The 24070-nt window shown below is 32.3% G+C and overlaps 2 protein-coding genes across 7 annotated transcripts in view; one reads left to right on the top strand and one right to left on the bottom strand.

The window, feature by feature from the left end:
* The window catches only part of LOC148615766 (putative G protein-coupled receptor B0563.6), a 29888-nt gene extending 12710 nt beyond the window's left edge, over positions 1–17178 (top strand). For both annotated transcript variants that reach the window (XM_088582343.1, XM_088582341.1), the window contains one exon: positions 15988–17178. In XM_088582343.1, coding sequence (XP_088438469.1) covers positions 16002–17105 — 1104 coding nt within the window. In that variant the 5' untranslated portion in view covers positions 15988–16001 and the 3' untranslated portion in view covers positions 17106–17178. The remainder of the gene's footprint in view (positions 1–15987) is intronic.
* LOC148615764 (CD109 antigen-like) overlaps positions 1–24070 on the bottom strand; it is a 227013-nt gene that overhangs the window by 86814 nt on the left and 116129 nt on the right. For 4 of the 5 annotated variants that reach the window (XM_088582335.1, XM_088582339.1, XM_088582337.1 and 1 more), the window contains exon 15: positions 14071–14091. The exons of the other annotated variant lie outside the window; for it this stretch is intronic. In XM_088582335.1, the coding sequence (XP_088438461.1) occupies positions 14071–14091 (21 nt within the window). The remainder of the gene's footprint in view (positions 1–14070; positions 14092–24070) is intronic. 5 annotated transcript variants of the gene reach the window in all.

Here is a 24070-nt window from a genome sequence, read left to right as displayed (position 1 = left end):
CGCGTCCATGTCATTGAATCCAACTTCAAAACTAATTCAATGTAGAGTATGATTTGTGAAAACAATCCGGAAATTACACGGGACATTCTACGATTCTAAAATACGATTGCACTCTTATCTTAAAAGTTCAAACCTAAATACAAATAAAGTTCAGAACAGGGCACTGACAGTCTCTTAGTCAAAATTCGCAAGGTCGGACCAAAAAGTATAATTTTACGACTCTTTAATGACTTCAATATCATTGTACTCAGAGAGTACATTAACTATAATCATTGCTTCCAATGTAAGAGAAAAGGAAGATCTTACTGAGACATTTTATGCATACCAATTCCTATTTACTTACACTTCTAATGTCAACCTTGCTGAATTAATCAACTTAGGTTATTATAAAGAAGCATGCGAATTGGAATGACAAGAAGGAAAATGTCCTTGTGATCACCTCTGTCCACAACCATACGTCGACATCTTATATCTTTTATTAGACATTTTAAGTCACCTCACATATGAAATACTGAAACTGAAAAGCAGAAAAAGGAAGATACTTTAAAAAAAAAATGACGGAAAATGGAAAGTAAATTGTGGAAGGTATGTTTAAGATCTATCAATTACAGAGTCGAAGACTAATCAGTTTTACCCGAAAGATATATTAATTTTTGAATTAGGAACAGATTACTGATCAGTTGTATACCAACAGATAACAGGACAATGATAACCTGGCTATGTTTGTTTATTTTGATCAGTATATCGACCAAACAAGTGTATACTGCATTAGAACATATTGATGTTAAACTGTAAACCATCCAATTCCCCTACAGAACATCTTATTAAAAACTCAAACTCGGCCTCTTGAATACTTAGGACAAATCAGTAATGAAGGAATATTTTTAAATAACGCGCTTATTTTATGATGAAAATAGATATATTGGTATTTTCTTCTCTCAGGAAAACGGCTATAAAAGTTTTTTTTCACGTGTAAATATCACCATAGATACTCTTCGAAGTGATACAACCCTAAAATCAGAATAATTTAATAATGAAGTGATCCTTAGTTAGAATGTCTGTGTCAATACTTAATCGTTGAAGGTGGCGTATTGTGAGGAGCGCAAGTAATCCAAACATCATACTAGAAAAAAAAGAAAAGATTTATAGAAATGTCCCTCCCTTTCTGAAAAGATATTAAAGTGGGCTAGAAAAAAGTAGAGGTGGTATGATTGCTGATGTCATCCACCAAATGCCAAGCAACGAACAATTAAACGTCTACAGGTCACTACAGGATTTTCAATGATGGGCAAAACCCATACCATTAGGCAAGAAGTAAAAGGTCCCAAAATAAACGAGGTGAGACTATTCATAAAAGACGAAAACCGACCTAATATAAAGAAAAAAACGTAAAACGAATAACAATGAATATAACAAACGTCAACACGTGTTAAATGCATTTGCAAAAGATCTTTGTTAGAAAAATCTGCGTGAATTATTTTGAAATGTCGGGTAATTTTTACAATAGAAGCCAAAGAAAAACGTAACATTAGTTACAATTTGATAGACTGCTTTTTGTAATAATTGATATGCTACTCTGGTGCGAATTACACTATTAGTTTACTTAGTGATATCATTACTACCAGACATACTTATCATCAAAAGTTCTGATTTACACGAATTAACATCAGATTTCAAACAAAGATAGTAATATTATTTTCATAGTATGTACACGCTGTAACGTACAGACCTTTACTGGTAAAACACTAGTTATATACTATGGATGTACTAAGTTGCTTTATATTTTAAATTGTATGAGATATTATCCTTATTGCATTTTGATTAAGAAACTGAAAACTATTTTTGGAGCTAGTAAACGTATCAAATATTCATTTGTAATTCGCATTTTTTTGTATACATACTATCAAGCGTTATAAAATTTTGAAAATTAAATTACGAGGATTCTGCAAAATAATCAGTTTCAGGGAAGAAGACTAGTCTTCATGAACTACAATGCGGGGTAAATTATTCTTATCAGTAGATACCCATGATTTTATCTTTTAGCGTTTTAATTGAGCAGTTAACATAACCACTCAATTTACACTTTCACGATAAATTCCAGTGTACTATCGACTTCCAGGCCTTGAGAATCAGATTATTCACGTTAAAACTTTGAAAAAAACGATGTTAATAGACTGAAGACTATTGTACTGATCACATGACCGAACAAATATAATACTGGAACTGGCTTACATTTATCTTAGGAATGAGTCCTTGGGAACGACGGAATAAATCTCACCAATTAGCATACATCTATGTAAACAGCACCAACTACTCAATTCCCTAGCCAACAATTATTACGCTTTTAGACACTAGACAAGACTTTTCCCACTGCACTTGCTTGGTCAAATTAAGCAGAATGACTTTGTATGCATGATATACCATACCTATCGTTCTTGACATAAAACCCATAAAATGGATATCAGGGCAAAGGTGACGTAACCAAAGTGCGCAATAATTGAAAAGCCATAATAAAAATATTCTTTTTAATAGAAATAGACGTCTAAATAACGCATCTCAACTAATCATTGAATAAAACAAATACAATTCCATTTATATTGTTTGTTATGAAACTACCAATTTCATTCCAGATCGTTCAAAATTTAAAAAAAAAAGCAATTGTTGAGAGTGAATGCGTGAGTTGCGTATGCTACACAAATAATTATTTTGATTATCATTACTAAAAAGGTTTCATAAATGTACCATTGCATGTCAACTGTAAATTTTATTACTTTATAACACGCGTTTTTAACTTCGCAAGCAAACACCATATTTTGGATACAGCTATAATACTCTACATGTTTCCTTGTTAATGCTCGGTAAATAAGGGATCACTAATATGAATGGCAAAAAGGCGGTGTGATCCTGATGCTTTACATGTTTGGCAACGGTATCTTAACTAGTTTAAGTCTAAAGAATGAAAGAGAAATAAACAAGGATGCATCTGTTTATCAGTTTCAAATGCAAGATGAAGCTTTCATTTTTTCTTTACTTTTTTGGTTTGTTTATTTGTAAACTATTTTTTATTGATTATTGCAAGACTTCAACTCATTGAACACAAATGTTTCACCTTTCCGAGCTTTTATATTTAAAAATAAATAGTACTACACTCTAGATTATTTTTTGGTTCGTAAATAGTACCTTTATTTTACATGATTTGACTAAAGTTAAATGTACATTACACGAAGATGTGTCATGACCATATTTTATATCTAACAAAATTTACGTTCTAATTACTGTTGTGTATACTCTTTCTATAATGGTACTCCTACCGGCGTCTGACGCAGACAGCCTTCTCTTGAAATGCCGAAAAAAGTGATGATTTACACGACGGTATCTGTTTGATTTAAATATTGCCCGTGAATGTCGAAAGACTTGTTTGCACCGGATAGTAAGAGAGGAATCGAACATCTGCCAGGTATGTGGAGCTTGAAATTAACCATATTTTCCAAAGCTGAATCAAGAAATTGATAATCGGACGTTGTACAAGTAAGCCCTACATTTATTTGGGAAACTATGTTAAACACAACACTCAACATGACATTATGATAGATTTATGATGAAGATGTAAGCAGGTGCAGCTATGGATTTCCTTATTGGCCGATACGCCATAGGACGTCATGCCACGAACAATGAACTGGTCAGAGACATGTATGAGTGCTTTACAAAGTAGTATCTTGATGCCATAGCTTTATATATAAACTTTAACTATCCAATCAAACGCTTGCAAAATGTATAAATGAAAAAAAAAAGATCTGGTATTAACTAATGTCACAGGGATACAATCCGATTAAATAGATGTCGCCACCAAATCAGCTTAACAATAATAAATAAAATCTTATGAACCTTTTCAATTCCTTATTTTTTAAAATTAGTAAGTAAAGATTCATTAGACAAGGTAAGACATTTGTATACAGAGCAAGTACTTGATTAAATTGTTAAGATGTATTTACATATATGACATATAATGTTCGTGCAACGTGCAATACGTCCTTCGTCCAAATTCTAAAGTGGGTGTTCAAAGAGTAATCAAGGGAACCAAGGTTATAGCGGTAATAAAAAGAATGTAATCCACGGACAAAGACCAGACATGGAAAACAGACATACACAACAAAGAACATAAGGTAACTGAAATAATACGTACAAAGTAACAAAAGTAAATGAGCAACTCGGACTCAACTAAAAACTGGGAGCATGAACCAAAGACATTGATTGACTATGAAGCATATAACAGTTTGTTTAAAAGGTTTATTACAAAACAAAATTCTACAATAAAATGGTATGCAAGCAACATTAGAGGCTTAATAAGATGCAAGCAATTTTAGGGGTTTATGTAGAAGCATACGAACGCTATTATACAAACCCAGTAATCTAAATGCTACAAGACTATACAAATCCAATAATCTAAATGGAATTAGAGTGTACAGAGTAATCTTAATGGAACCAAGGACTCCAAGAAGAGTAAGTTAAACTGAACTAGAGCGTACAGAGTAATATAAATGGACCCAGAGTGTACAAAACGAGTAATCTTAATGAAATCGGAGTGTACAAACAGAGCAGTCAAAATGGGACCAGAGCGTTTAAACAGAGTAATCTAAATGGAACCTGAGTGAGTGTACAAACAGAGTAATCTAAATGAAACCAGCGAGTCCAAACACAGTAATCTAAATGGAACTACCGATGAGATAAGTTCTATTAGCACAACTGTTCTCGTAAAGTCGGCTCTGCTAGCAAAATTGTCTAAGAGCTAGCTCTAGAACTGTTCTAGAGCTGGCTCTTCCGAGAGTTCCCCTGAAAGGTTAGAAATGATTTCATCTGTATAGTGTACAGAGTAATCTAAATGTAACTAGAGCGTACAAAAGGAGTCATATAAATCCAACCAGTGTACAGAGTAATCTAAATGGAACTAGAGCGTACAAAAGCAGTAATCTAAATCCAACCAAGGTGAACAAAAAGGGTTATCTATATAAAATCATAGTGTACGAACCCAGTAATATAATGAAATCAGAGTGTACGAACAGAAAAATATAAATATAACCAGAGCGTACAAACATGGTAATCTAAATAGAACAGAAGTGTACAAACAGAGTAGTCTTAATGGAACCAGTACGTACAAACAAGATAATCTAAATGGAACCAGAGCGTTCACAAAGAGTATTCTAAATGGATCTAGAGAGTACAAACAGTAGTTTAAATGGAACCAGAACGTAGAAACAGCGTAATCTAAATGAAACTACAGCGTACAGAGTAGCCTAAATCCAACCAGAGTGAACAAACCGAGTAATCTAATTGGAACCAGAGCGTACAAACAGATGGAACTAAATGGAACTAGAGCGTACAAAAAGTAATCTAACTGAACCAAATTGAACCACAATGTACAAACCGAGTCATCAAAATGTAACCAGAGTGTACAAACCGAGAAATCTATATGTAACCAGAGGATACAAACCGAGAATCTGTATGTAACCAGGAGGTACAGACCGAGTTATCTAAATGGAACAAATTGTACTAACCAAGTTATCTTAATGGAACCAGAATGTACAAACCGAGCTATCCAAATGGAACCTGATTGTAATATTGTACTAACCGAGTTGTCTAAAGGGAACCAAACTGTACTGATCAATTTATCTAAATGGAACCAGAATGTACAAACCGAGTTATCTAAATGGAACCAGACGGTACTAACCGAGTTATCTAAATGGAACCAGATTGTACAAACCGAGTTATCTACATGGAACCAGATTGAACTAACCGCGTTAACTAATTGGCACTAGAGTGCACAAACAGAGTTGTAATAAAGAATAGTATGATCAAAAGCAATTTTTTTTTAAAAAACTGGTAAGAAAACAACATACTCAGATAGCAAAAAAAATTCATAAAAACACAATCTACCTTGCAAACATTTATATAGTAAATCTTATTTATTGACCTAAAACATGTATTCAATCAAGACGATAAAGGATGTGAATATTTACGTACTATAGCTGGATCGGCATTTCCCGCAAAAGGCGGCGGAACATTGACTTTTTTTTCAGGATAGATCCCAGTTTTTAGTGTAGCATGCACAAGTTGTTCGTTTTTTACACAGTGTGGCAAATTATTTTCTTTAACGATTGTTTTGTATTGGTTATCTGATTTACTTATTCTTAAATCTAAGCAAAAATTATAAATCTTTAACTTCAATTGATTCCAGAAGCCACTGACTCAAGTTCTATTTTCTTTTCAAGAATTTTAATGTTACTTTGTGAATAACAACCAAGAAACTAAATTTTCCATAAATTGTCCGTCATCTTTTTGCACCATTGACCAGGATTTCCCGCATACCTAATGTGTAATATCCTGAATTTTAGTTTGAATGAGTTGAAAACTTAATGGATAATCGTACGGAAACCATATTTGCAAACATTTTCTAACATTTTTTTGCGACCGTTACCTTGAGCTTTTACGGGACAATGTCTTAATCGACAGATTTCATGAAAACCCGATATACAACAAATTAAATCTAGAAGGATTTTTTAGTTGTCATCCGGAACACAATTGACTCTTGTGTGCCATCAATAAAATACTACCTAGTTGACATTCTTTACAACTCGGCTAAACCGGCAATCAGTCCTGGACTCCTTTACACTTATTCTGTAACGCTGCATTGCATTATTTAGTGCATACAATTGAATTCTGATAAATAATCGATAATTGATTAATTTATGTATATCAAAACTATTATACAGCATATTTGAAATGCATTAAATTGAAGAAAATTCAATTTTCGTTTACTGCAAATGTATGGCTACTTCATCAAAGCAATAAGTCGAATGTAAATTATTCAAGCTGATTTTCGTTTAAATTTATGTACAGAACACATCAAAGTATACATTACTTTTATTCAATTCCGAGTAATTCAAGTCATCATAACCGGTTTCATGCAAGACTTATGCACTTAGTATAGACTAGTTCACTGATGATATATTAATAGTCATTTTTATAAAAAGCTTGTACTTCAATAGACATCAAATGTGGACCTTCATTTATTAACGTTTTGCTTTCAATTCATATGAAATATTTCAACCTAGAATTCCTTCAGCGATGAAGTTGGCAAATTCGTTTAATTTAATCTACAACAGTAAAAGTGATGTTTCATAACTAAATCATCCACATTTCATTTATTATCTTATCTAATCTATCTAAAAAGGTTTAAAAGAAAGAGTTTTATAGAATTATGCCTCTTATTGTGAACCTTTCCTTGAAACACATAAAGTAGAGGTAAGCCAGTCACAAATCTGGCAAAAGTAACTGCTTCTCAATTTCTATTGTCTGGTCTCCATCCCTGGACTTTTGATTTCCTCTAGAATCTAGGTTACTTGATTACTCTTTAACACTTAACATATAAGCAGTAGGCGTCATTTGTTAACAGAAGGCGACATCATTTCATTTTTTCATGGTATGTATCAAACGCAAAGTATAAATCAAAACATTGATTCATGGAAAAGAAATCTATTGTAATAACGACAAAGCTAATGATGAGTAAACTTACTTCACACAAATAAGATAGTTACGGAACCTTCATATGGAACTTTGTACCATAAATAGAAACTTATCTTGTTCTAATTTTATCTTTTTGCAAAGTAGATGATTCATTTACGTCAAAAAGTGACATTAAGTAAACAATTAAGACAAAATCAGTTATTTCAAACGCAATTACTACTAACATGAAAAGTATCTTCTTATTTTCTCTGAATTAATAGAGTTGTGTTCTACAACAATTGCTCTAAATATCACTGCTTTGACATTTACATCTTATATTAGCTTTAAATATAATTGTGTTTAATTAATATGCGAATCCGGTTATACAAATTGAATGGCCGACATTTATTTCAAGTAAAGTAGACTTTTTGTACCAAATATGATCTTTCTAATAATGCAAATGTTGAAAAATATTGCTTTTTCGTAAATTTATATCCCCTTAAATTCAGTTTATTTCCATAAACCTATAACCCATTTCGTTTATATGGTCGGCATTTTTACATCTAATAACCACTGGGACCAAAAGGTCCACCAAAGACAACCAAAGAAATAAAATCCACGGCAACAAAAAGATTACTTCATCAAAATAAAACTAAAAAGTATAATAATTACATAGACATAATAATGATCAACATTTCCTGACTGGGGACAGCCACATGACATCTGAGGTGGAGGTTAAACCTTTTTGTATATTAAGGCCTTAATCTTCCCACTTTAAATGTCAGGACCAAAGAAACTGAACCAACAAACACAATATAAAATGAATTCATGGAATACATCAACATACACTATATTGAAAAAATGAAAATCATACATACAAAGTAACAAAAGCAAATGAGCAACTCGGACTCCACCAAAAACTGGGAGCAGGAACCAGGTGCACCGGTAGGGTAAGCGTCCTCTGCTTTTCGAGAAACACCTGCCAAGTTGCTCATAAAAAGTCAAGTCCGGGGTAGACGAAAGAGGAAAGGAAAACTATGACACGTTGAAAAATCACATCTTCCTTTGCTGTCTTAGATCTACACAAAGAGCACGATCAGTCAGCATTTGAATACCAACAACCTGTCTGTATAAACTTGTTACACCCGCAGTGGTGTTAATTCAATGTGGATCCTTAAAAATTCGAAAGATCTTTTGGAGACCCTCGATTCAAGATTATCAGACTTAATGACAGATTATCGGGGACTTGATACATCGCATCTACCCAAAAGAACTTGAGATAAAAGATACTACAGACACTGTGAAGTTAACCTCATATCTTGATATACACTAAGAGATCGATGGTAAAGGAAAACTGCTGACCAAACTTTACGACAAACGTGATGACTTTTCATTCAAAATTGTCAACTTTCCTTTCATCTGTGGGAAGATCCCTTCAGCACCTGTGTATGGAGTTTTCATATCACAACACATACGTTATGCCAGAGCTTGCCGTAACTACGCACACTTTTTGTATCGCGATAGACTTCTTACAGTTAGGCTTTTAGAACAGGGCTATGTTGCTACAAGATTGAAGTCATCACTACAGAATTTTTATGGTCGCCATCATGAACTCGTGGATCACCACGATGTATCCATCTGACCATGAAAACTGATTTGTTTATCGTGTCATAGTTTTCCTTTCCTCTTTCGTTTACCCCGGACTTGAATTTTTATGAGCAACTCGGTGGGTGTTTCTAGAAAAGCAGAGGACGCTTACCCTACCGGTGCACCTGGTCCAGTTTTTGGTGTAGCTCAGTTGTATGTATTATTTCAGTTACTTAATGTTCTTTGTTGTGTATGTCTGTTTTTCATGATTGGGCTTTGTCCCCGGATTGCTTTCTTTTGATTTTCGCTAGAACCTTGGTGCCCTTTATTACTCTTCCAAAAGGAATATAAATATTGTCAATTACAACAAGGCACTGATTACTTCAAAATATGTCCAATTTATGTATTTATCCCGTCTTATATCATTGAAAAATGCATTGTGGTCAATACAAGAATTAAATTGAGAGCCAAATTCATTAATGGACCATTTAATTGTACATGCTAAACTTTCTTAAAAGTCATAACTATCAACAAAATCATACGAGTGGTATAAACTATGGGGTCAAACGTCTACCCCTTTCTTCGCGTGACATGTGGTAGTATAACAAAATTCACAACTGACTGTTTTGTAAATGAATACGAGGACTTACAAAATAGAAGCAACATGCCTTGAAATATAGATCTGAAAAAATTACATTTCAGCTTTTTAGTTGAATTGAACGCGTGATAACTTTGCGTTCTATGGCACCCGTATTCATGTTAGGCATTCTATATTTTCAGTTGATAATTTTACAAATTTTTCTTACGGACTTACATTCTAACACAGTACAAAAGTCGATTCTTTTCAATTAAAACAAATGTGGATTAAAATGTCTTAGAAAAAACATGTTGTAGTGTGGCTTCACCATTACATGTCACCATGGATTCACTTCTTATCTCTTAAATTCTATTTCATAAACAAGCTTATATAGCTTTAAGTAACTAATTTTTCACGCATTATACCAAAACATCCGCTATGTAATATGTTCTAAACAGAGTTTTTGATGTAAAATGATTCTATTACGATAATTCTATAGTTCCCAGCTTGAGGCTTAATGGGAGTAATGTGTGTTATCTTCATTCCTTCCATCCAGAGGAAATCGAATCTCTCGTGTGATTGTCAGGGAAAATGTTGTATCAATTATGCGATAACTAACTGCTTCTTCTTTCAATTTACTGCTTTGCGTAATCCTCATTTAAATTAGGATATAAATATTGATCGAAATAATTTAAAGCTACATGTACAAAAACTTGTCATACTTACATATGGCAGAAAGTGAAATATACCAAACAGCAGGCAAACCAAAAAACATAATAGAAAGTTACAAAACCAGAAGAAGTGTATGTCCCTTCGCCTTAAAAAACGTCTGGGTCAGTATCTTAATTATTGAACCACTTGGTCACATACGAAAATTGAAATTTTCTACAGTATAACATAGGATGTAAAGCATAATGTAAAACCATGCTCTAGTTGAGCATTTAAAAGTCCTACAATTGACTATCCTATACACGTTCACTACTGAGGATACAGATAAGTCGCTGCAGACAGTTTTGTGACAATGTGTGGAAATAAAGCCATGTTGAGAGCGCATCAAACAATGCTGTCCTATAACATAATATATAATATATATATATATTTCAAATTTTAAAATGTTGAATATTTTGAACAACAGCTGGCTTCTACAGAGGAGAAAACACAATCCGGTGAGGACTTGAATATTTCTTGATAGCTTAAAGCATGCATTCTACATCCCTATTGCATTTATTTATGTACGAATGCTCTACTTCATTCAATCAAATTCCACTAAATTTCGTCTTTTATTTTTAAGTTTTATTGAATTAGTCCGAATCAACTTTGTGTACGAAACAGTGCACCTCAATTGTAAACAAGCAACCTAAATGACAAGTATTTGATATCTGTGCGAAAGCAATTTTTGATAGTTACTTCTGTATCTGTTATTTTTCTATTGTTTCATATGCTTACGTAATTTGAAATATACATACTTTATCTTATAATCAGTTATATCAATCTTTCATCCTTTTTCACACATTAATAATCAGCGTTTTAACTTGCAAGTGTCTATTGGGGCATAAAATGGCTCAACAAATCATTAAACGACAAATGTCTCACTAATTAGAATGTTTCATAGAAAATTGTCTATGTAAGAACTGTTTTTACATGTTTGAACCTAGTTTGTGATGGTTCACAGTTATCCCGATTTATAAAACGTGTAGACTCAACTAAAACCACGTTATTTCGTATAACAGATTCTTTAAATAGATTCCTGTCCAATAACAATAAAATTATTCTTATTCAAAACATTATTTTGTTTTGTGTTATTTGAATCGCGATGTGCGGACAAATCGACGTTAATGACGTCACATCACTAACCAGCATATAAAAAATATCCTGGTTTCTTCAAAGAGTACCAACAAATCAGACAGCTTGTAAAAACCAAATATAGACAAAACAAAGAAGCATTGTTTCGTGTTCTCGTCGATCCACCAAACTTATCTTCTTAAGCAGACAGAAAATACAACAACAATAAATAACATGATTGTAGGCCTATATCATTTATAATGTCGAACATTTTGGTTCAGATTCACTTAAATGCTACCAGTGATATTTTTCTGCCATCAAACAGCTTTGACAAAGTGCAGTCGTTAGGAGCCAAGGTTATAAATAATTCCGAATGTTTCCTGTGAGGGCTTAAGTAATCAGTCTAGTAACTGGATTTACTGGGATTTCCAAAAGAAACATGAAGAAAATTAAAGCAACTAGTATCTTATCGTGTTTGCCAAGAGACTTCAAAACTTAATTCTCATGGATCCGGTATGCAGATAACTCAACAGCTAAACGATTAAAAAAATCTGAATTTGATTGAAAAAGAATTTGTCCCTTAGTTCCCATAATAATTGGTTTGTTGATAGTACGTTACGTGCAGACCATAACAAATTATTACGACAGTTTTACTAACGTATTGCAACGCTACAAAATTTATTCCGTACTTTTTGTTCAAAATACCAATTAAGTATTATTTTATCTAATCACCATAAATTCTTGGTGTTTATATCGTAAGTTGATACCATAACAGTTTCTAAAAGCATGAAGGATATGTCTGAATAATCATTACATTTTTTTTTCAAAATTCCTATCCTACAGAAACGTTCATTATGGGGTAAATATGTTTGGTATATGTTTTTACATGTTATGTTTTTGTTTAAGTAGAAATGAATCAAGAATTTACATAAATTGTAGGATGTTGAAGATAAGGTAACGAACGTTTGATAATAAAGCTTCATATGACGCAGCTTAATTCGACCGCAGAATTGTGCCGACTGGAAGTGACCCCCCTTTTTTGATCGATAATTTCTAAGCGGTTCAGATCTTTTGGTTGTATGGTTGTGACACAATCTCAAAGACATCCTTTTATTTTTATTCAAGATATCATAGACAATCAGGAAAATGCTTGCTTCTTGCCCTTCTTTCCTCTAAATACTAACCAGATTGTTTCAACGTCCAATAATCGTCATCTTGCTTAGTTTATATTGAAAAAAAATACTTCCGTCAAAATCAATGACATATTGGTGATCTACAGGCCTTTATTTCAGATGTATGTTCCTTATTGTACTTGTTTATTTGGCTTCGCTGTTTTTGCATTTCTTTTTAGACACACTTTGTTCTGTTAATGGTTGTTTCATTATCAAAACTCATCAAATGTGCCAGTTAAATGTGAATTTAATGTTTCCTTTAAATTTAATAGATAAAGAAAACATTGACCGACGTAACTATTGACGAATAAAAACAGAGCTTTCAAACATATTGTTCTGCACCAACAGTGTCGAATAATTGACAAGTCCGTCTTTATTGTTACAACTAGTAATTCATCTAAAAGGGATACATCATTTACCGATAAATAAATTGGCAAGAGACATTATCTGCAATGTCATAAAAATATTTTTGTAACAAACGTACAGTTAGCATTTCATGCGATGTATCAACCAGAACAGGAAGCCCAATAAACACAAAAAAAATCTGAACAATCAAATACAACTTAATTACAAAAGTAACTTTATAAAGCACTAAACACTTCCTTTTTGTTTCCGGTAAGTATCCTACAACTTTGAGAAAGTCTATATTATAAGTGCCACTAAAAACGGCAATATCAAGTATGAACTAATCCGATACAAGTAATTTTCGAGATTTGGTTTTGATAATCGCATCCGCTAAAGATGTTTACCCAATAATGGCATGGCCAATAAACTTAAAACATTGCTAACAAGTGGATCTTTCATTATGTTCAAGTGGGTCAATGGCATATTACACAATACAATTAAATCAAATCTTGGAACGGTGAAACTCTATTAATCATGTCAACCCCGGTCGACTCGATTGTTTAACGACTACAATAGTTCTATACTCCTGATCAATCAACATGATTCTAGTTGTTAGGTAATGAAAAGAAATATTTTACGCGGTAGTTATTTCAAGCATACCAAAACTTAACAGTTCCAGATTGTTGTGATGTTGCATCACAGAAATTACTTCTGTTAATATCTTATAGGCGTTTAAAACTTTAAAAATGTACATGTACAAAATGTCCATTTATTATCTTGTTTACTTGAGAACAGAATACCGGAGATAGAATGTTACTATAGCTTTAAGATGCTGAAGGGGAATTATTATTATTTTTTTGCAATCTAGATGTCGAATTCCTTTCAGATTAAGCTTACCGCAATATTTAGTGAACTAAAAATGCAATCTAACACCTATACTGCCTTTGTTGTAGTACAAAATATGATCAAAAGTTATCAGTTGTAAATATACAGAGCACAGTTAGAATAAAATTTGCTTCTTGTTTCTTTGCTATGTTAAGAAGATATATAAACTCCATAACAACTGGAAAGGAAGAAAGATTAAATGCAGAAGAAAACATCACTCACCATATTGGGTGGTCGAACGTTCTGAAAAAGAAAAAAAAGTGTTTTGAATTAATAATACACCAATAAATTAACCAATTTCTTTTTCTTCAACGACGAAAAGCAGCAAATTTTATAAAATTGGTTATTTTGGATTTAAATGTCAGAATGCTTCTAACAGAATCCAAAAATTTACATTTGTTATGTCAACATGTTGAACTATACTGATAAGAGGAATTGATTTCAACTGTGATTTCCCTAATTACATTTGTAACGGACAGGTAATATACCACTAATATGATAATGGGAAAGAAAGAATAACCAATATATGGTCACGAGTGCCGAAGAACGCATAGATTTAACGAGTGTGCAGAACTTGACACGAGTGACCATATTTTTTTTGTTATTCAAGATAACCAATTGATTATCTTATTTAGTTTATCGATTTCGATATATTTGTGAACAGTGGATTGATATTTCCGTTGTGATGTTTTGATGGCGGAAATTGCGAGAGTGAAATTACCGAAATTATTTCACAGTGTGAATTATCGAATTTTTTTTCTACTGGAAACATTCGGTAAATCACTGCTATTTATATAATGACACACAGATATATCATTTCAATAATTCATGACAGATGTTGCTTCTGCGCATATGCCGAGCAAAACAACATTGACTGAACTGGGACAATGTAATGCTTTTTAAAGAACACAAAGAACATAAAACCTCATGCTATCGAATATCGACCAACAATACGGATGCGTTAATAACAGGGCGGCATAACAAAATCGAAGTACCAAGTTTTATTGTTCGATCAACTTGCTTGAAAAACCTAACACATATCCCTACCCAGCAGTTATTCATTTTAAGAAAACTGTCACTTATATTTGGTATCACGCAAATACAAATTAACGAAATCTAAAATAACCAATGAGCACATGACAAGATTGAAATAAATGTAAACTCATCTGGCACACGTTTTTTTTAAAAAACGAAATTTAAAATAATCAATGAGTACATGACAAGATTGAAATAAATGTACACTCAGTATATGTACGTAATAAAGTTATCAGTATAGAATATGAACGATATATATTGTGTAGCTGTAATCGAGACAGGCTTCTGAGATCCAATGTTTTGTTTCTCGTATGAGATTACCTCAATGTTGACAAAGGAACTGAAGTGTTTTAAAAGCAAGTAGTTATGAAATAGCAAAGCGATGATACTTATATTTTCTTAATCTTTCATGAAATATTACAAAAAACTATAAAAATTACAAAATACATAGCAAGTGGTGTTCTCTACCAAAAAAAAAGACTGTAAATAAAAGAATATTTCTCACTTCTCGATCAGTCACTGACCGACAAAGTCAGCTTAATTATTCAAGTTACCGAACAGCAATAATAGCAATTAGATGTCTTTGAATCATGGCGACCGTAATTTATAAATACAAATTTATGCAAAATGGTGTTGATTTCGACAAAATTCAGAAGCTAATTTTCCTTCGGTAATTGTATCAGCAGTATTGTTACAACACGGATGCTGCTTCCTGGTGGCAAAAGAAATGAGATGTCACCATGCTGAAAAAACACCGTTCATGATGTAACTTTTGGCAATCAAATTGCATAAAATATTCACTCAATACATTTTCAAAATAAATTTTCTAGATCGTTGTCACTTCAGTATTGAGAAATAATGATGTTTTCCCAAACACCGTTACTCAAACTATGCTCCTGTCACAATATTGCTCGTCGACAATTTATTTTGGTCTTTTGAGTTTGGCTATGTTTGAAAACAAGAAACTTTCTATGTCAAAAAAACATAATATACATCAGGACATTACTACAAATTTAATACAAATACAACGATTTATTAAGCACATCTCAAATAGCTTCAGTTCTTCAGTTTTAACATAAAATGTTCCCTTTTTTTTCATTTCAGGCAAATGAAGTACAATGGATTGTGACGTCAACTATACAGATTCGGCATTTCAGGAAAAAATGAACATATCCGGAAACGATTCCGATCATACTATTCTACGAGGAATTCGGAATATTTTCTACGACTATGGATTACCAACAGTTTGTTTATTTGGCATAGTAGGCAATTTACTTAATCTTGCTATACTTACAAGGAGAAAACTCAAAAGATCATATCGAACAGTTGAGCAAGCAGCAAATGTGTGTTTAATTGGTCTAGCACTTTCAGATCTACTTTTTTGTACATTTGCCTTCCCGACAACTTTCATCCCTCCTGATAAACGATACCGACAGAAAAGTTTTATACTGTACTACGAGATATACTCTCCTGCATTCATTAACGTATTTATTATGGCAAGTACATGGATGACCGTCACCATGGCAACAGAAAGGTATATAGCAATTTGTCACCCTCTTAATCAAAAGTTGTTCATGACACTCCGAAAAACGAAGTTGATAATAGTGATTGTATATATTATCGCATTTGCATTCAATGTTCCCGTTCTATGGAGGTATAACATTAGGACATACTGTATTAACTCCACGAAGACTTTCTACCGAGCTGAAACTGTTAACCTCGGAGATGATCCGGTGAAGGATAATGCGTATAGACTTTTGTGGGCAATATTTGGAAATTTTATCCCATTAGTGCTTCTTATTGGATTTAACATCAAAATCTGCTGGAAAGTTCACAAATCTTATCGATATCGACAGAGGTTTCAACATAAACGTCGAGATAGACCTGACTCCAGTAATACGTTAACCATTACGTTAATTACCATAGTCGTCATGTTCTTTATTCTAGTAGCACCATCTGAAATTGTTCTGTTCTTTATATCAGGAGAGAGCAACAATGACTACAATAATGCCATAGAGGCAATAATGAATTTTATGCAAACAGTGAATTTTTCTGTAAACTTTGCCCTATACTGTATCATAAGTCCATATTTCAGAAGAACGCTGAGATATATGTTTTGTTGTAATTGGTATAACACTAGAAGACATTCGTACAAATTGAGCATGTCTGAAACCACTTATAATATGTCACTGAAACGAAAATCTGGTCTTCTTACCAGATAAATTAAATTGTTTAGAAATCAAAGTTATTAATTAAGCTTTTAAGCTTTTAATTATTAATTGTTTTATATAAATATATATATATATATGCAAATAAAAAGCTTCAGTTCATAAAAAAGTATTTATACCTTTGACAGGTGAGAATTATTTTTTTTTCATGGCTACAAGAATCAGAAACCATCTGTGTTAAAATAAAAAAAAAAAATGTATAAGATCATATCGATACGGATATCATGAAAACTTCTCTAACATTAATCCAACAGACGCAAAATGTTCGTTGTGAAAAAGTGAGATGACGGAACGCCTTTTGTCATACATGCTGCTTTGGTGAAATTAATTACATCGTTGCATTTCTTGTATTTCCACTTGGTTGAAAACAGATCTTTCAAAGTCAGGTAGATGAAAAGAAAAGTTTTTATCTTAAATGAAATTTGAAAAAGACCAAATTCCACCAGACATGCAGCAAATTTGTTAACTGTATTACTTTTATATTTAAGATTGGCAGGGGAAAGCATTTGAAACAATGAGAATATTATTTTTACATTTTTGTTTTACTAAAATAAACAAAAACAAAAACATAACATAAACAATCCCAAAAATACACAAAAAAACAATATTAATAATCTTTTTGTAAGGAGAGCTTGTTTAGATGGAGACCATTTAATAAGATAATTACACTCCTTCATATTCAAATATATTTTTTAATAATATGAGAGCAAAGTTGAATATATTGGTTATTCAAAAACCTTCTTGTCACTTGATAGTTCTTGTCACTTCTTAACACTAACTAAGATCGGTAATACTTCGTATTTGGGAAATTCTGGCCAGAAGGGTCTACTCTATGGCATGCAGGCTAAAGCCAAAAGGGTCTACTCTATGGCACGCTGGCTAAAGCCAAAAGGGTCTACTCTATGGCATGCTGGCTAAAGCCAGAAAGGTCTACTCTATGGCATGTCTAAAAATGAAAAAAACGTATCTGAATTTTACAAAAATATTGAAGACCATATGATAAACTCTTTTTATGGAAAAAAGATATAAAAAGTATAAAGACATTTGTATGGAACGCTCCGAAAGACGTGACTTCGTTTCAGACTAAAATCAAGCTCTCAGTACTTCCAAGCTATGACTAATTCGCTTTAAGTATGATTACGGGACTTTGTTCTATATTATACATGTATCGATCTTCTCATCGAAATTTCAGGATTAATACCAAGACGCTGTTTTACATGAATAATTAAATACATCATCAAAATATAAGACGAAATTAAAACCAATTTTTAAAACCAAAACTGATATTTATCATATGCAGTATTGGATCAGAATTTCCCGAAAAATGTAAATTTCAGCGCTTCAAATCACTAGAATGGTAACTTAATGGTAAGTTTTTGTTTTTATTGTGTTTATTTCCATCAAACTGGATTTTTTTTCGTTAAACTATGGTGTTTAAATTCATCTATTTAGACATATTCGTTAAACTGTTGTGTTTGAACTCGTTTATTTACACAAATTATTACACCATTTCAGGACTAATATCAGCAGGACAAATATGATAATAACACTTAAACATGAGAGTGGAAAAATTCATGAGTCACTTGCTTGGAAACTCTTAGTTTTGTGGTTCTTAAATGGAGGATTAAACCCTTTAAAAGATTAGTTCATGAAAATTCAAATATTTTTAAGGCTTTTATATAAAGGGAACAAGGCATTAAGCCGTTTAGGCTGAATATGAAATATTTGGCTCTTTTTGAATGACATCTGATATCTTAGATTTTGAAGTAAAAAAAGAGCTGCGAACGCGAAATATAAATACTAATCTGAAAATGAACCAACAAAAACTCAACATCGTCAACCATTGCTTTCAAAGAAGGGGCAAAGTTTTGTGTTTGCAGTCAAAGATTGACGAATGAAAAAATGTATTCCTCAGTAAACACAGAAGGAACAGCATCACATGTGTCTTATTTTTCCGATGCATTCACAACAACAAAAAAGATCATTGAATTATGTAACCCAGACAGTCTTTATTAGACAACCTTTTAAAAAAAATGATTAATCAAATTCAAATATATCGGATTTGCAAAACAGACCATTTACAGACCAAATGGTTCTATGACAAAATTGCCTTTATATAGTCAGAAAGACATATTCCCTCCTTAGCAAGTCATTGAATAACTTTCATCCCTCTATGATGCGAGAAAACTCTTTGCCTTTCTTCTCTGCTTGATTGGCTTCACCCAGAACATTTATTATACCATTGTAGCTAGCGCAAGTTAATTAGGACTGTAAAAGCCAATTTGTTTATGTGACAGGCCATTAGTTAACTCGACCAGGAATTACATTGCAAAAACAATAACGTCTAGATTCGATTGGACACTATCATATCTCCTGATAATATGCGAAGGTTAACATAATAGAAGGCATTTTGGTTTAATGGAAAAACAAGAAGTGTGTTACAAGCATAATTAATTTTAACCACAATTCAAAATTTTATTAAAAAAATACGAAGAAAACAATCTGTTTTACGTTGATCGAATCGATATAAAATCTGATGTGTTAGAAGGACAAAAATTTTGTCTTAAGACAAAATGATAAATAAAAGTTTCAACGCCACAAAACGAATGCAATATATTAATTGAAAAAAATAATATAAAATGGGAAGAAGGCTTGAAGAACAAACACAACTTGCATGCATTATTAACAAACATTTAATGATTTACCATTTCATGGTAACAAATGTGAATGGTTTGAAGATGAAAGGTCAACAATAAAATGACGTAAAACAGACCACAATAAAATACAGCAATATAAACAAAGAGCAAAGAAAATATTCCAAAAAGTCGTAATTGAACGCTTAATGTGTTGTGTGGTCTTGCACTATAAGTTAAAAGATGGCATACAATGTAAGCAGTACAAGTATTATATATTGTATCAATAGTAGCATAAATTTTCTATAAACATAGATTGTTTGCACAATATAATAATTGTTCTTAGCATATTCTTCAATTAATGTGTAACTGCAGCGGTGGTCTCGTAGTAGCGTGTTCGGTTAGCGTGCGGGATGTCGTGAGTTTTATTCTCGAATATTCATGTAATAGACTTTATAAATTGGTAGTCACTACTTTTTACCATTGTTCATTTTGAACTTTAGTTAAATCCTGCAATTCATTTTTTTTTCTATATTTCAATGTTATACATCGCCAACGATCACCGTGCAGTGTAGGGTATGTCTCAATAATTCATTTTTTTATCATTCACACAAATAAAAAGTATTGTAACACAGAAAAGAAAAAAAAGATTGACAAATGACTGAACTTTTTCAACAAGAAGTGATAACTACGTCCATATAACTAAGGAAAATTTCATTTTAAGTCATTTAAAAACAAGCATTCTGACAGTATTGCTGATGCAATACAGTGTCCCCTTTCGGCCTTTGAACTCATTGCCTTTATGAGATTTTTTTATATATGTGAACCAACAATGGATGGTGTTATTTTTTAACAATCAAGAGAAAATAACTCTTGAACAGCAAAAGCAACTTCCATCAAAATCAAACCTGAGCTTCATTTTACAGTAGATAATAACATTTTTGCATTACTAAAAGCTGCATAAAGACATTCTCTTTCTATCACCTGGAAAGGTGAAAAAAAAATTCGTTGAATTAAAGGGCAAATAACTCTACAATGACAGCAGCAATTTGCATCAAAATGATAAACCATAAAATATTTTATAATTTTCTATGTCAAAGGACCATAAGTTCCATATAAACCATTTTGCCGCAACAATATTTATATTTAATTTGTAACTTGTCATGATAAGTCTAGCTAACAAATATGAAATAAATTGGATGAGGCATTACAAAGAAAAGTCTGGAAAACATAAAATTTTATGAAATTGTCTATGTCCAAGGGACACAACTTCTGTAAAAATCATTCAACCGTAACATTATTCGCACTTAACTTGTAACTTGTCATAATAAGACTACATGCCAAATATGAAATCAATTGGATGAGGCATTACAAAATAAAGTCCGGAAAACATAAAATTTCATGAAATTTTCTATGTCCAAGGGCCATAACTTCTGTAAAAATCGTTCAACCGTAACGTTATTCCAACTTAACTTGTAATTTGTCATGATAAGACTATATACCAAATATGAAATCAATTGGATGAGGCATTACAAAAAAAGTCAGGAAAACCCAGTTTGATTGACAGACTGACAGACTGACGGAAGGACGGACGGAGTGCAAACCTAAGTCCCCTTCGGCATTTGCCGAAAGGGGACAAAAAGTAGGATATGTAGTAAAGTTAGAAAATATATTATAATATAATATAAGTTGAATATAAAGATTATTCAGAAACCTTCTTGTCACTTCTTATCACTACACAGGCCAATACGCTAAACATGAGATTCATATGGTTTGCATCATATGATTATCATACAAATCGAGCACCATATGATTATCACATGTGGCACATCTGGCTGTGTAATTAAAAAATTAACCGGTAATACTTAGTGCTCGTATTTGGGAATTTCTGGCCAGAAGGGTCTACTCTATGGCATGCTGGCTAAAGCCAGAAAGGTCTACTCTATGGCATGTCGGAAATGAAAAACGTATCTGAATTTTAAAAAAAGATATTGAAGACCATACGATAAAGGCTTTTCAGTGAAGAAGATATAAAAGCATTAAGAACTTTGTATGGAACGCTCCGAAAGACGAAACTTCGTTTCAGACTGAAATCAATCTCTCAGTCATTCCAAGCTATGACTAATTCGCTTTAAATACGGTTACGAGGACTTTGTTCTATATTATACATGTATCGATCTTCTCATCGAAATTTCAGGATTAATATCAAAACGCTGTTTCACATGAACAACCAAATACATCATCAAAATATAAGACAAAATTAAAACCAATTTTTAAAACCAAAACTGGTATTTACCAAGTTCAGTATTGGATCATAATTGTGCGAAAAATGTAAATTTCAGTGCTTCAAATAACTGGATCGATATATTCATCTAACAGTTTAAAGAGTAACCAACGGAACCAAGATTCTAGTGGAAACCAAAAGAATGCAGTCCAGGGATAACGACTGGATAAGAAACACACAAACAAACAAACACACAACAAAGAGCATGAAATAAGAAAAATATTACATACAACATAACAAATGTAGCTGGGTTTGATACCAATGATTTCTCAAAATGATATTTACGTTTCTAACACAACAAGTTTTCTTTCATTCCCATTGCTGATTTTTAAATCAAAATGCTGTTAGCAATGGGTTTTTTTTTTATTCTAGTAAAAATTGTGACATGAACAAACTTTTAAAGATTACATGATGTGAAATAAAACTGTAATCATACGTTTCATATCATTTAGAACTGTCTTCCCTTATATGTGGAAATTGGATGTCAATCTTCACTACCGATTTGTGAAGTAAAAACTGTGATCAATAGTTCGTTCAAGAACCAAAAAGAACCAAGATAAAACCAACTTCGCCTGAAGAAAATAATTTCCTTGATGAACATAAAATTTTCTCAAACTATACTTTGTCCAACCAATTTGAATATCTCCGCCAATTTGATTGGTTAAAATCACTACACCACTCCCTGTTTATCAATCATTTAATATTAATGACAGGTTGAATATTTGGACTAAGAAGTGTGTTAAATGATACAAAATGTATACTTAACACGTTTAATGTTTCTTGACAAATTCCTGCCAAAACTGAATTTCCTCAATGATTTTATTACTAAACATCTTTCGGACCAAAAAGAGTCTCTCAAATCTTCAGCTGATTTGAAGACTAGATCTAAATTTTAAGATAAAAATAAAAAATAAAATGCTATAAATATGTTTACTAGTTTTAAAAGAGATATTGAATTATATGAAAGGAATTACAGTTGGACTATATTTTTGTGTAGAGTTCAGAAATAGAAGAGAACCGGTGACATAAGATACTATGATTCTGAAGGATCAAAATTATTATTAAGGACTTGCCTTACAGCCGAACTGTTAAACTTGTCATGCAATCTAGAGTCATGAAACTTTATTCAAATCTCAAAAATTAAAGCCGAATACAAAGATAAAATAACGGACATAGCACCATAAAAACGTCTGATTTTAGAATAACCGTATTGAAATCTCAAAGTAAATCAGTAAGAGATGAGGGCTTACTAAAAGAGACTATTTACTAGATTAAACGATTTATCGTATCGAATCGAACGTAAAGTACTTAAATTTGCAATATTAATGATAGTATGCAAAGGACAACACCTCTTATTCAAATCTATCGTTCAACTTGAATAGATGCCATAGAAAACTTTCTCGTAATCTTTTTAAAATATATAATAAGACAAATTTCTTTTCATTTATTTGAGATGTAAGCAAGATTTTTTTGTGTTTCTACATCCTACATAATCACATTTCGTTTCCGGTTCGACACAGTTTTTAAAACATAAACAGGAAACACAATTTCTGATACTGTAGTTTCGTTTAACGAAATACTTCCAGAATAGAATGACTTAACAACACAGGAATACGCGTAATAATAACATTTGGCCAAAGTACCGGTATTCAAAAAATGCCAAACTAATATAAACCATAAACAAAACAAAGCTCACTGAAGAAGAGGAAACCCAAGTACTTTGATTCAAGAAGGCACTGAAAGTGAAAGGCAAAACATACATCAATAGCCAAGGTGAAACAATTCAGAAATGAATGATTTACACCTGCGTTCATGTCTTTTAAGTACTTCAAGATTTGAATGGATTACTTACAGGATGAAGTAAAGGTTACGACCGGACATTGTTAGTTCATTACCAGTTGAAATATATGATTGTTGACAGACGAAACATAACCATTGGCACCTCGAAGTCTTAAGTTACAAGATTAATTATAAAGATTGAAAACGAATAATGCAAAACATTTTATGTTTTTGTTCTAACCTCAACTTGAGAGTACGAAGAT

Source organism: Perna viridis, chromosome 5 (assembly GCF_037379345.1).
Source record: "Perna viridis isolate PV_CMFRI_1.1 ecotype Kerala chromosome 5, ASM3737934v1, whole genome shotgun sequence".
Taxonomy (NCBI): domain Eukaryota; kingdom Metazoa; phylum Mollusca; class Bivalvia; order Mytilida; family Mytilidae; genus Perna; species Perna viridis.
This window is presented reverse-complemented; position numbering and strand designations above follow the sequence as displayed.